A 14,422-nucleotide genomic window follows, 5' to 3' on the forward strand; every position below is an offset into this window, starting at 1 on the left:
ATAAATACGTATTATAAGTACAAATGTTATGGTATTTTGAATGCCACAAGTGCTTGTGGCTGGAAATAATGATATAAAATACTACTTTGAAAATAAATCTAATAAGGGAATCCCAAGAAAAAAATCTGGTATAGACACTTTTGTTATGTTCTATACGTCTCCTATGCAAATTTTAAACATGTCCAGTAACGAGTAGCACATGTATTATTAGATTATATTATCTGCATTGATGGAGGAAAGATATGATGACTGAGTGGAGCTTTTCTTTCCCTGATACCATTTGCTCAGTGATGCATTTCTCATTCAGCAGCAGTGAATTAGAAAGATTTATCTGCAGTCAAATGTTTGGGTTTGGACATTACCCTATGAGTGCCATAGTACTTACAGTGTAATTTTAAATTCCCTGAGGAACTCAGGCTATCTGAGTTTGAAATTATTTCATCAGGATCAATGGGGGACTTGTGGCACTGGAAGCACTGGTTACAGTGACCTACATCCAGCTTCAATGGTGGCTTTCAGACATTGGTGATTACTTTGTGATGCTACATACCGAATTTTTACAAGAGAAAGAAAATTTAGACTCATAAAGTAATGGCTTACACTTAACAGCTCAAATACAGAATAAAATCATTAAGAAAAATTGCCTTTTTCATTAGTTCAGATAATACCATTTTAGCATCAGGGATTTCTGTTAGTTGCCACTTTTTTGGTGCCTGCTTAATTGCCTCCCTGAAAGACCCGTAAAGCAAGTACAGAAATTAATTTTCCCCATCTTAAAGGTAATGATCTTCCTTTTCCATTTTTTATTTTTTACTTATTGAAATACAGAATGCAACAAAGTAACTTTAAGAATCGCCTTGTCAGTAATACAATCTAAGCCATAAAATGCCAATCAAACCAATGTTTGTTCTGTTCTTTCCAGTTTCCACAAACACTGTCAGGGTATTATGAGGATTGACTGTCCTGCCTATTGCTATTATAGTTCCTGTTTTGTTTGCTTGCATTGCTGTGATACCTGAGAGCCCTGGTCATGGAACAAAACTCTGCATGCAGATGCGCAGCACAGGATGGACCTCTTCTCAGCGTTTTTGTAGGAGCAGCCAAGATGCTCTCACTAGCCTCAAAAATCAGCTAAAAGGAAGAGAGAGCTCCCCCAGCCCCTGGGCACTCTCTACTCCCAAAACCAATCTCCATAGCTGAGTGTTCCCACTTCTACCAAACAAAATCTCCTCATCAGTGCGTGACTAATGAACAAAGATTGCAGAAGGTACACGCCCTACTCAGTGCTGCTGCTTCAGCATCACAGGGGCAGGGACAAGCACAGGGACAGAACTGAGTTTTGGGTTGGTTTTAGCAGGGAAAGCTGGGAGCTTAGGTGTGAAACCGAATGTAAGCTGGCTACCCATCTGCTGTCAAAAAGCAAAGGAAAAATGCCCATTGGCACAGCTGCACAAAAAAAAAAAGGTTATGTTAGATGTACTTGCAGAAGATACATAATACTGGAATCTCCATCAGAAAAACCATAATTTTTAGATTTCCTCATGCACTACCATATTTGTTAGCAAAAGATCTGCCTCTGTAAGGAAGGCCTGGGACCGCAATGCCTTTCTAATTTAGGGCTGTGGGCATCAAACGTTGACTACTGAAGCATCACCTAGGAACATGAGATCTCCCATGGCAGTGAGGATAATCCCACATAATCCCAGAACACAAATCAGATTCTCAGTTTACCCAAGGTGGCCGTTTTTTTCTCTGAGTCTGACAAATTTCTCTGAGGCTGTCATGTTTCCAAAAACTGACTTTTCTTCCAGTCTTTGAAAAATGCAGATGCCCCACATGCTCCACGCAAGCGCATTGCTCAGAACAGCTTTGTGGAACATGATCTTGGGGTCTTCCAGGCAAGCATATTCATGATCTTAGGTGACTATTGGCAACTCTGTCCTCAGGTTAAGGTGAGGAGAGAGAGAGCTGAGTTATGTTATGCCTCCTTATGGATGGGAGAAAGACAACTGGTCAGGGTTTAGAAAACTTCATCAGCACAGCTGTTGTGTGCTGTTGCCAGGACCCCTCCTTGTCCCATGACGGGTGTTTCCCCACCATGGAAGGCTGTATTCCTTTCCTTTCAAAGCTCTTTTGTTTGTAGACTCCAGCCCTACTGGTTCTACCTAGTCCTTGCTTTATAGAAAGCAGGTTAGCACGTGCAATCAGAGCATTGCCTGAAGGAATTTCAGGCTTTAGGATGGAGCCTGTGCTTTGTTGAATGTTTTGAGGTGAAAGCATATATTCCTATATTATTTCTTAAATGTATTTTCCTTCTAGACATGGCTTTATCTCAGGGATCCTCTGAAGTTTTTGTTCAATTTCCCCCATAGCACAGATAATAAAAGCTGCATGATAATAGAGCAAGACGTGTGTGTTTCTCTGGTCCCACAACAGCTACCTGTTTTTGTTTTGATTTTCCAGGACTCACTAATTATTAAACCAACCTCACACTCAGAAAAAGTAATGGAATTTCACACTTTATGTTTACAGATCAAAGGTTAATCTTTAAACCAAGGTTTGTTGTCATTTGTTAAGCCTCTTGTTTTCTTAATATGACTGATTTCTTTCTCTTGCTATTCAAAGGACACACAAGATAATTGATTAGGAAATAGGTTTCTTCTACAACTAGTTTTATATCTTTGTTTAGTCATTCTTACCATCAAGAGCCCTGCAAAAGCCTTGACTCACAGGAATTTTTGCTGCCCCTTTTGTGCTTCCTTGTCTTCACCACAGATGATGCACAGTCTGCAGAAATAGCTTCTTAGCTATAAATAGAGCACTTCCCAAGTGTCCATTAAGAACAAAATTCATCACATTCTTGTGAATAAGGTGTGCAAATAATATTATATGCTACATTTCACCGTGAAAGAAGCCATCCCCTGTTTTTACCATTGCATTTCCTCAAGTTGTCTGCAATGAATTGGCTGGTTGGTTAGTAATATACTTTACTGATGCTGGGCAGTCTCCCAGGGTTAGTTGGTGAGGTCCAGCTCTTGTTTTATCTACTTGATTAGAAATTTCCAACTTAAGAAAATCATAATGACCACTCTGCCCCCCAGGCTTGAGAATTATCTTCAAGTTATCTGAAATCAGCATCTGGATTTAAAAATATTATTATTATTATTATCTCCTCCATTATCTCTCCCTGGACTGCAGTGAGGGTTGGTTGCCTGACTTACACTGAACTCCAAACTTGTAATGAGCCAATGTAGGTGACAGACATCTTATACACTTAACTACAGCACATTTGATGTCTGGCAGATCTAGAAACATTTTCTGAAGAAGGTAAAGTAACCTTAGTTAGAAATAATGCTAAAACTTGAGGGTCATAAAAATGGTGTTAGATATCTCATGTAGCAGTAAAATTATTTCATGGTGATATGAGAAACTGTATGAAACAAATACTGGACTGTATAAAGAAACATTAAAGGTTTGTTGAAGTAGCTTTGGTAGTTTAAAGAATGAGGTGAAAAGAGTCTTTTGATTTAACGTGTGGCTGTAATGGATTTCTCATCATAGTTTAAGACATGACCTGTTGTCACCAGTACTTTCTAGGGGCTTTCCTAGAAAAAGCTAAGGCCCCAGAAAAGTTTGAAGTGACCCATTTAAAACCATTCTGTTGCTTTGGGTTTTTTCCCAGTAATTTGTATAAAGCAAAACTCTGTAAAAATTCTGAAATGTCCATGTAAAGTTTGTGCTTCTCTCTGCCCCTGTGATTTTACCTCACATGGCCAAGCAGAATCCCATCTCCCAGAGTAGAGGGAGAGGTGGCATTGGCTTGGATGTTTTGTAACTGGTTTATAAAATAAGCTCTAAAGTCACCCTTTGATGAGGGGGAGATTTGAAATAGTCCATATGATTACAGTGCCATTTGCTGGCATGTTCCAAGGAACTGGTCACCAGTCTTACTGAAATATTTTTTTCTCAGTGGTATACACACAGTTCTTCCACTCATCTCTTTGGTAGCTTGTGCTCTTTGTTAATAAATAACAAGGTAATGCTTTGTCATGTAGAATCCTGTCCCCACTGAAATGCAAAGAAAAACTCACAGAGAATTCAGTGAAACAATCAGCTTGAGAATCTTTTTATTCTATGCTCTCCTTTGCTTGTTTAAATACTCCTAATTTCTGTGTTAGAAATGGACCATCTTTTTTACCAATGCTACAAACAGTACATGGCTTTTCTGTTCATAAACGAAAGTATGTTCTCCTATTTCCAAGGAAGATATTTTTGCATTTATTTCCCATGACCCATCCATTCATTTCTGAAAGAACAGCATCTTTCATTAAGACTCAAGATGATCAAATGGATTGGGACAAATTTGTATTTATTTTATACTGACAGAACCTTGGAGGTTCAAGACTAGGCCTACATATTCTAATGAAACTTCAGATATACAAAACCTGAAGTTGTACCATGGACTGAAATATAGTTGCTTGCCCATAGCAACTGAAACAGAATACTCTCACCCCTAGCAAAAGGTCCTTCTAAGAATTTGTTTTGTGGAAGTAATTATTTCTGAAAGCTGGAACTGAGAAGAATGGAAGTAGTTTTTAAGATACAACTGCCAGATGTGCTAAGTGGTCGGATAGGAACTACTGGACATGGGAGATTCCCAAGCCTTGTCATCACTGAGAGCCTTGCTCCCTGTAGTGCCCTTTCAGCAATTACTGTGAGATTGACAGTTACAATGAAAATGTAAAAAACAGTAAGATCTTAAAAATCTGGGGGGATGGGTGTCCCAGATTTGTGTCACTGCTGACAAAAAAGCTGCATCTCATTTGGGAACCTACACAGCATGCTGGTATGGCTGTCTCAGCCCCAGGAAGAGGGGTGACCTAAACCTGCATATTAAGAGAATATTACAATAATTTTGTTACAAGACAGAAAACTGCAGTGAGCCCTTTCATGCCCATTCTCACAGAGCTGCTTCTCTACATTGTATGTACAGAGGTGCAGGTATCTCATAGTCCCAAATGGACACAAGCAGCTTTGCCAAAAGCACTCACACAGCTGTGTCAAGTGTAAAGGTCTACTCAACACTGGCCAGAAGAACTGTAGGTTTGTTATGCAGATACCACTGGAGGATTTGCACTCCTCTCTGGACAGTATCTGTTCTCAGGTCAGTGTGTACAAGAGTGCAGAATGCCATCTTGAAAGAGCAGTTGGAAGAGAAATAAAAAAGGGAAATGAGATACAGGAAAAGCACAGTTTGAAAATAAACCTGGGAAGGGGCCTCACAGGATTGAGGAACTTTGTGGCTATTAAGGCACTGACTTCACTGGGAATAAGGCTGTGACTGAAGAATAACAGACCAATGAATGTTGGAAGGGACCTACAAAAGTCTCCAGTCTGACCTCCTGAATCAAGCAGATTGCATTGGAGCAGATTACACAGGGCCTTGCCCAGGCTGGGTTCTGACACCTTTAAGGATGGTGATTCTCTGGGTGCCTTTTTCAATGTCCAGCCATCCCCGTGGTAATTTTTTTTTCCTCACATTGAGTAGGAATTTGATATTGTAGCTTGCTTTCTTTATCATACACTACAGTAAGACTTGCCTGTCAAGTCTATTCTTCTTAAGAACAAATGTAGTTCTCTCATCTCTTCTCATGTGTCCTGTGCTCTGGTCCCCTGACCAGCTTGGTGGCCCTGCATGAATTCACCTCAGTGTGTCCTTGTCTGTCTTGTACTAGGAGCCCAGAAGAGGCCACAACCCTGCAGGCATGTCTCACAAACAGGATGACAAAGAGCCATTTGCTCCAGTCTGCTGGCTGCACTCCTGCTGATACAGTCCAGCCTTTGATTGAGCAGGGTGCACTTCTGATCTACTCATTTATTTAGGTTGAAGTTCTGAGTTAGGAACATTGGGACTTTTTCTGCAAAGTCAGTTTTTAAGGTAGCAAGTTTTTGTCCAGCTTGTCCTGCTGCATGGGCTTTTTCCATCACAGACATGGGGCTTTTCATCTGACTTCATTCTACTCCCTGGGCTTTCTCCCAGCCCAGTTTTCCAGCATGTCCAGCAGTGTATTGACTGTTCTCCTCAGTCAAGTGTTGTGTGCAGACTTGCAGAGGGCATAAAGGAGCGGTGTGCCAGAATTCCTTGAAGTAGGTAACTTTGTCTCTCTGGAAAGTCTTCGTGTCTGGTGTGCAGGATGTGATGAGTTGCAAGCACAAACAGCTTCATGTTTTGAGCTTATAAACAACTGGCAAAAATAACTCAAGGTCACTGCAGGTAGTTCTTTCCTGCAGAGTGAAGTCAGTACCACTTTATCACGAGTCCATCACTGGATACAGTGTTGGAGGACAAAAATTTCAAAAATTCTACACTTTGGACTGTGTTCCAGGATGGATCACACTGAAGTGTATGGACTGGGTGGGGGAAGTGGTGTATCATACATCTGAGACAGCTCAGCCATCTGAGGCAGTCTTTAACTGTAGAATTAGTTTTCACAATCTTAGTATAGAAGAGGAGTTTATTTTCCTTTAGCTGGTCTCTCCATCACATGATTTCCAATCTGATGTTGCAGATGCATGATTTGTGTAACATGTTCAGACTATTCATTTTAGTGTTCATAGTTTCATTTTTGCTATCTGTTGGTTTTATTCACCAAGATTTTAACCCTTGGGATGTTGCCAGAACTGCCACTGTATGTTCAAAGCCACACTTCTCAGTAGTTTCTTTCCTTTGGTGGAAGATTGTAGGAGGCCAGTAGCAATTCCCAAATCCTTAAAAAGTGATTAGCAATTATTGTTCTCTAAGTGCTTAATAGGGAGATTAAGACAGGCCACCAGGTGTTTACACAATAACACTTGGTAGCGTGGAAATTCAGCTCTCACTATTACAATGCATAAGGAGGGTAAATACCTGCCCTTGGAAAAACCAGCAATTATTTTGATGCTTGTATTACACCTCATTTTCTCCACTAGATCGTGCAGTTCTGCTATTTCTTAACTTTTCATTCCCTGATAGGGATTTGTCTGTGTTTATAGTAGCGGGATGGATCTGTAACCACGAGATCGGTTTCTGTTAAAAGTGTTTTTCTTGCACAATCACTTGGCTGCAAAGCTGCATTTTTAGTCCATCCCTTTGTATCTAACATGGCATATTTGTATACAGCAACAATGGAAGGGAGCTATGCTTCACACTGAAGGTTTGAAATAAATGATAGTGAAATAGCTTAGGAACAGCACAAATGCTCTTCTGTAACAAATCGTATCATTCACGGTGTCTCTTTTTTTTCTGTTGCAGGAGGTTGGAAGCATTATCGGAAAGGTCAGAAAATAACTTTATATTCATGTCAAACTATTGTATATCATTTCTCTTGTCTTAGCCCAGGCTAACGGGGTTTTTTTTTGCTTCTTTAACAGAAAGGTGAGACAGTGAAGAAGATGAGGGAGGAGGTAAGACAAGCTTTGATGTCTTCACTTGCTTCCTTTCCAGCTCAGAAACAGCGAGTTCAGCATGTGCAGACCGATGCTGCCATCAAGTGGGCCGATTGTTCAACATCCCTGTTCTTTGCAAGCACTGGGGTATAAATATGCTGGCCTAAATTAAACATTGTTTTTAATGTAACCTCCTTATCGCTGCAGCAGTCTGGAGTCTTTCATTCCCCTAGCGATGTGCCTGCTGCTGCCTTATCTCAAAACAGCTCACAGCATGGTTCTGTGCATCAGACCCACTGTATCTTTCATTAGCATATCAACATCAGTCCTGCACATGGCTTGGCCTCCTGGTAGAGTTTCCAGAATTCTGAAACTCAATGTTAGACTGACACACGTCAAGTTTGAGGGTAGATACAAGCTTCAGCAGAGCTGGAGCCAGATGTGTACAAGCCAGAGCATCTCTCAGCCATGTCTTGGCAAAGCCTTAGCTTTTCCTCATTTTGCAGCTGTGAGTAGGATGTGGGCAGAGTAGACCTGCACACCTACCATTCCAATCCTTTGAAAAGGCTAAAGACAAATAGGATTAAAACAGGGCACTGCATAAATCTCAGTCTCCCCAGTGTCTGCAGGCTTCTTTCCCTGCCACAGAGCAAGCTGTGCTATCTTCAGAGGAGTGTGCTCAGGTGGAAGCTGCCGACCCACACTGGTCCTGCAAGGCAGCACATCCTACCTGGAGATCCATGTAATTTTTCTGCTTTGAAGCCACCGCTAAAAGTATAAATCAGAAGAGAAATCCTACTGTTTTAAACTATAGGAGTGCAGTGTAAAGAGGATGCCTCCAGGAAAGTCAGTTTGGCTCCAGTAAAGCTGCAGTACATTACTGTCAACTGCTTTGTTGTTTTCTACTCTGATAGAAGGTCTGTGGCAGGGAAATGTCAAAGTATTTTAGTAAAGAAAATTGTAGACATCCGTCTTTAAATATACACAACAGGGATTTCATTGTCAGGCTGACGGAGTTCTGAGCTCCTTTTTTGATGACATGTTTTCACCCATATTTTCACCCATTTGCTAAGACTTAAAGGAAAAAATATAAGAAAATTTTTTTGCAGTGTACTAGGTAAACTTAATTAAACACATTTTAGTGTAATTATTAATTATGATCATGAGCGTATATCTTTGTACATAAATTGTATGCACAGAAGGGTAGCCATCATTGGAGAGTGCTCCTGACTTCTTAGTAAAACAACTTAGAGAATACCTATGATGCTTGGTCTGTCTTTCAAGATAAATATCAAATGTTCTTCCAATCTTGCAACTCTGCTGTCATGGATCCGTGGTCAGAAGACACTTTATCTTTTTGGGGTTTTTTTTTTAATAATGGAATTGTACGCATCTTTATATCAGCACAGGACTGAGAGGCTGTATCTCCATATGATGATAATTTGGTCACTCTTTAAATTACTACCTTTTTCAGTACTTCTTTGAAAGCAAAATGCAGCTTTTGTTTTGACTTCCCTGGCAGATGTGGCAGCGTGCACTCCATCTTTATGGTGTGAAATGTAGCTCTGTCTTTGGGGAAATGTCAGAGACAATTCTGTCATTGAGGAAATGTCAGAGACAACTTCAGGCCTACAGAAAAGTACAGAACTCTCAGTTCTGTGCCCAGGTCTGTGGCAGGAAAATTTCTCTCTCAGTAGTGTTGAGCCTTGGTTTTTTCCATGCTGTGTGGGGGTGCTGCCATGTGGGGAAGCACAGTCTCTTGCAGTAGAGCAGCAGCACGGGGTGGTTAAGGGCTGGACACAGCACGTCAGCAGCTGTGAGGTGACCCTGCAGGCAAAGGCCAAACTAACCCAGCTTGTCTCACACTGGCTTCAGGCCCTGATCCCCAAGAAGGTCAATGCCTGTGGGTGAGTTGAGGCTCCAGTCTTGTTAGGCTGCATTCACACATTTCCAGGACTGAAATCTCAGAGAATGTGTAGGGTGGCTCTTATGTGAAGCTGATTTGATCATTACTACACTAAAGATCCTCTTAAATATATATTAAATATGTATATAAATTTCTAAATATATAAAACCCCCTGGTAGAGACATTTTCTCTGCACTACCACAGTGACATAGAGAACCGAGCCTGGCTTCCCTAAGTCACTTCTGGTTTTCTGACTCCATCCAACAGGCTCCTTGTCCTATGGACACAGTACTGTTGGTGTGTCCTGTCCTACCACTAGTCTTTTAAAGGAATGTTTAGTGCATATTACCTGGCTGCCTTCACATGAGGCACATTTTCAAGGGGCCTTCTCCATGGTGCAAAGCAAGGCCCCAGCAGAGAGGCAGAGAAGCCAAGCCTCACCTTTGGGGCTCCAAACCAGAGAGGTGCATCGCTCCTGGGAAATGCTGGTGCTCCCTGGAGACAACCACCTTCTCCTAAATTCTGCAGCTCCGGTCCTACTTAAGGTTAATCCTGAAAGAAGGAAGGAAAAAGGCTTGATTATGCAATTATTTGCAACTTTGAGTTACAGAGGTGCTATTTGCATGCTGCAAAGAAGGCTGCAGAAGAATTTACCCAGACAGAATCCAGCTTCCTGCAGTTACATGAATTTTTGGAATGTGATCAGTTTATGTTGAAATTATATGATGTTGGGGCTGCAGTTGCAAGGAAGGGAATTAGATGCCTCAAGGTATTCCTTCCCAAGCTATATTCCTAATCCTACTTTGTTTGCTCCCTGGGAAGTATAACTTTGAAAAATATTTGTTCCTTTTGACAGAGTGGTGCTCGAATCAATATTTCAGAAGGCACTTGTCCAGAGAGAATTGTGACAATAACAGGCCCAACAGATGCAATTTTTAAAGCTTTTTCTATGATTGCACTAAAATTTGAAGAGGTAAGCAAATAATTTTTTTTCCTCTCTTCAAGTTGAAATACAAACACTGTGTGAATTTTCTCATGTTTGCTTTAATGTTAAATAGGATTTGTTTAATGTTCTATTTAATAGCAATGAAAGTGGTTATATTTTTATAAATGCTTTTGGCAGCAATGCTGAAGAAAAATAATGGGTAAATTTACAAGATGTTTGATCATTTCTTTTGCTTTTTGGAGGCTTCAGGGAAAAGCAATTGCTTTTAGTAATGTGTGCTAATGGTAGGAAAAATGTCTTGGAAAAATTCTATTCCCACTGTGGGTTTGATTTGAAAAGAATAATTGCCTAACTTTTAACTCTGTTTGTATGAATCCAGTTGGTATTGATGTAAATGTTATATATGTCAAAATGAATATATAACTCATTTAACTATAATTTTTTTTTTTAAAACAAGCTATATGATTACCAATTACTACATTTAAGGCTTGTCCTTTAAAACCTATTAAAGGCACTCAGAGTAAGTAATGCAGGAATTCAATTCACTCTATGTGAATGTAAGTGTTCTGTGCAGATCTGTATCTAAATTGTTGAGATTTCCTTCAGTTTCATGGACCAGCTACAATTAGATATGGTCGCCATTTTAAAAGAGAACCTCACAGGAAAGGCAGCAGAGTACAGAACATGAACCCTGGTCACTCTGGAGAGGATTTGACTCCCTCTACTTTTGAAAATCATATGTCTAGTCCTGGCAGCTCTCCTGTCCTCTCTGGAGAGGCAGATGCCCCTGCAGGAAGCAGTTCCCCTTTTCCTAATGGAGGAGCTTGCAGACAGGTAGAGTGAGTCACCTGCACCCTGAAGCAAAGGGCAGGGTCTCTTGAGGATGGATTAAACCAGAGGGATGCCAATGCCTCTCTTAAGAATTTTCATTTCTCCAAGTCAGCAAGGTTAGTCTCCACATCTCCCCATAGCACAGGGAGATGGTGGAATTGATGAGAATTGTCAGCATGTGCCTTTATTTACACATGGCAAATGTTCAAATTTAGAGCAACACAACTAGAAGAGAGCTCCTAAGTCACCAGATGCAGTTATCTTCTAGAATCAGCTGGATGGCTTGGACTTGTAACTTCACAGCATGATCAGAAGCTAGTTAGAATTTTTACTATTCCTGATACTGGGTTCACAACTGCAGGTCTCTGATAATCAGACACCTTCTCTTTGCTCCTCACCTCACTTTATTCATGAACAGCTCATGAAGCTTTGTTTCTATGCCTGTACTGGCCATTAGTTTAGATAATTCTTGCCTTTCCATCCCTGAGGTTTCCCTTTCTAGATATATATTTAGAAGCTGATTTTATCCCCACACACCTTTGCTTTTGCCAGAGAGAGTGAATCCAAGCCCAGTCTTTCAGAGGACTCACCCCTCTCATGACTCTAGGAGTCCCTTTCCAGCTTTTTCTGGTTACATTTTATGTTAAATGTCTGAGTTAATTGCGGACAGGTTGCAAATGAAGTTCCACAAAGGTTTATTTAACAGCATTAACAGTCCCCTATCCTACTTACCATGCTGTCATATCCTTGCCACTGCTGGAAATGGCTCACCTCCTACTAGTTTAATTCTTTGCACACACCCGTGCTTTTGCCTGGTGGGTGTCCCCAGCTCCTGCTGAGAAGTTTCCACCTCTTCAGTCTTGGCAAACATTCCTGTCAGGCTCCAGACAAATTACTTTTTTTAATACTGCAGGTGTTAATCCCATTTCTATTTCTTCAGTCCTTCATGGGTTTTCAGATCTTCCTGCGTGATATTCCAAACTTTCAGTATGTTGATAAAATGTCTTGGTTTTGTGGCATGGCACATTTTATAAGAATGCTTGGGGAGGTTTTTTCCAGTTATTAATGAAATAATAATGATTTTGAGGTTTAAGCCTGCAGAACCACAAGTAATTCTATCTAACCCAATTTCAAAACCTCCTATTGTCATCTCTTTCTCCACTTCAACTCCTACCCATCATGGACCAATCCCTGTTTCTTCTAGTTTAAGAGGTAGCTTGGTGCACAGTGCCATATTCTCCAATCCAGAGAATCCTGGAGAGAGCAGTGTCTCTGCTCTCTACAGGAAAAACATGTTCCTCATCCTGTAAAATGCTGAGAATCATTAGCACAGATAATCCCTGCCAGTTCCCACCAAAATGAGTACCCAGTGGAAATAATGCTGCATGTTTCATACAAACATCAAACACTGCATGGCATCAGATCCCCAGCCCACCACCCAACACCACATAGTCTTTGAAAGTGCTGTAGGTAGCAATAGGCAAAGAAAGCTGAAATTCAGGCATCTGGCTGGATTTTGCATTTATTTGCACTTGCAGGTTTTAGAGGATAGCCTGGGCTCTTCATATGAGCATTAACAAAGGAGTATTGGCAATGTCTGCAGATCAAGTACTGCTCTGAAATATCTGTATTTAGTTTTAACATAATTGGTTTGTGGTATATTTAAAGGAACAGTAGTAAAAATCAGTTAGGTTTCCTATAAATCTTCCTGCCAATAAAATGAGGTAACTGTAATACTCTGCAGGCAAAATAAAGTGCTGTTTCAAAAATTACAAATTAGCTAGCTACCAAGTGCTGTTTTTCATGCATATGCTGGAGATTTCTTCAGCATATGAAGATTCAGTCCAGCTCTGGTTATTGCAGCTATCTTGAAACAGAAGAAAAAAGGTGCATGTGTGAGACTGCTGCTTTGAGGGACTGTTTTGGTATTTGTCATGCACACCCACATGAAGACCTTGAACCCTTAATTTCCACCCTACAGCTATATACCTAGAGATAAGCCAGTGTAGGAAGTCCTGGAATGCTTTTGTAATGTTAGTAAAAATTTCAAAATATGTCAGAGAGATAAAAAAATGAGAAAGGTTGGGTTTGTCTTCTGGTTGTTCTGTAGCCTTATATGACTCTGCTTTGACAACCTTCCTAATGGAAGTTGCTTTTCAAGCAGTCTTATGATGAATTTACAAGCTAAGTAGGTATTTAAATGAATACCTAAAGTGTTCACTGCAGGGCAAAGAGTTGTTAGAAAATGACATTAACCCAGGCAGACCCCTGGAACTGCAAGAGGGGACATTTTAGTGCAGTCACTTTTGGACTGGAGGCTGAAACCCAAGAAACGCAGCTGTAACTTCACTGGTGAAGCTGTAACGTCACTGGGGCAGCTCTAGCTTTGCTTGAAGGTCTGAAAGCACATGGTACTTAAGCACTGGAATAACCAGCAGGCACAGCATGGTAGTCAGACCTTCTCCAGATGAGTAAGAAAAGGAATTTCTGAATCCTTGTTCCTCTGTAAACATCTATGAAGCACTTGTTTGGCTCTAGAAGTCAGAGAAGAGAAGAAGAAGAGAAAAAGTGATAAAAGCAGTTAGGGTGATACCTTTCTGACAAACATAAATTCCTGCCAGTACAACTGTGATCAATGCTGTGCTGGTCATCTCCAAGGGAGAAGCCGCCTCACAGAATCCTCCTTGCTGTGGAAATTGGACAATTTAACATTTTCTTTGAAACCAGAAAAAAAGAATTTTTTTTTTCCTTGGAGGTGTGGTAGAATTCTGAGCTGCCAGATTAGTTTTGGGAAGCCTTATGTGCTATGACCTGGGGATGCCAAGAGCTTCTGCTGGCTCTTCAGCACCTCCAGGCTCCCAGTTAGCCTGTCTTGGCTGAGGAGCAGCCCACCAAGCCGGGAGAAAGCCATACAAGGTCCAGCTGTAGCGTCTGACTCAGCCCTGGAGGAATGGATGCAGTGTCACAAAAAGTTAGGGGTTAAATAAATAGGAATCTCCCAGTTTGAAAGATGACTGTTCTGTGGGAAAGTCTTGGGCCCTACTTGGAAGCCTGCAGTTCTGAGGGTTTTTTTTTTCTGCATGTTTCTCCTTTGTCATGTTTTTAAGCTGGAATAATTCCTGTATGCACTCCACGCTGCTGAGCTCCCATGTTTAGATGTTGCTTTTCTTAAATAGTGAGGACGAAAGAGAGTAGTGGTTTCCAGCTCCTACAAAGTGATTTTGAAGGCAGAAATTTCAGTGAAGGCTTTGAGGCCAGGCTGCATATGATATGGAAGTAGGAGACATGATTAAGTTTTGTGCTGTGTGGCTGAA

The 14,422-nt window shown here is 40.9% G+C and overlaps 1 protein-coding gene across 25 annotated transcripts in view; it reads left to right on the forward strand.

The window, feature by feature from the left end:
* LOC102071518 (poly(rC)-binding protein 3) overlaps positions 1 to 14,422 on the forward strand; it is a 502,832-nt gene that overhangs the window by 444,162 nt on the left and 44,248 nt on the right. For all 25 annotated transcript variants that reach the window (XM_074546639.1, XM_026791003.2, XM_074546643.1 and 22 more), the window contains 3 exons: positions 7,292 to 7,315; positions 7,411 to 7,443; positions 10,188 to 10,304. In XM_074546639.1, coding sequence (XP_074402740.1) covers positions 7,292 to 7,315; positions 7,411 to 7,443; positions 10,188 to 10,304 — 174 coding nt within the window. The remainder of the gene's footprint in view (positions 1 to 7,291; positions 7,316 to 7,410; positions 7,444 to 10,187; positions 10,305 to 14,422) is intronic.

Source organism: Zonotrichia albicollis, chromosome 1 (assembly GCF_047830755.1).
Source record: "Zonotrichia albicollis isolate bZonAlb1 chromosome 1, bZonAlb1.hap1, whole genome shotgun sequence".
Classification (NCBI taxonomy): domain Eukaryota; kingdom Metazoa; phylum Chordata; class Aves; order Passeriformes; family Passerellidae; genus Zonotrichia; species Zonotrichia albicollis.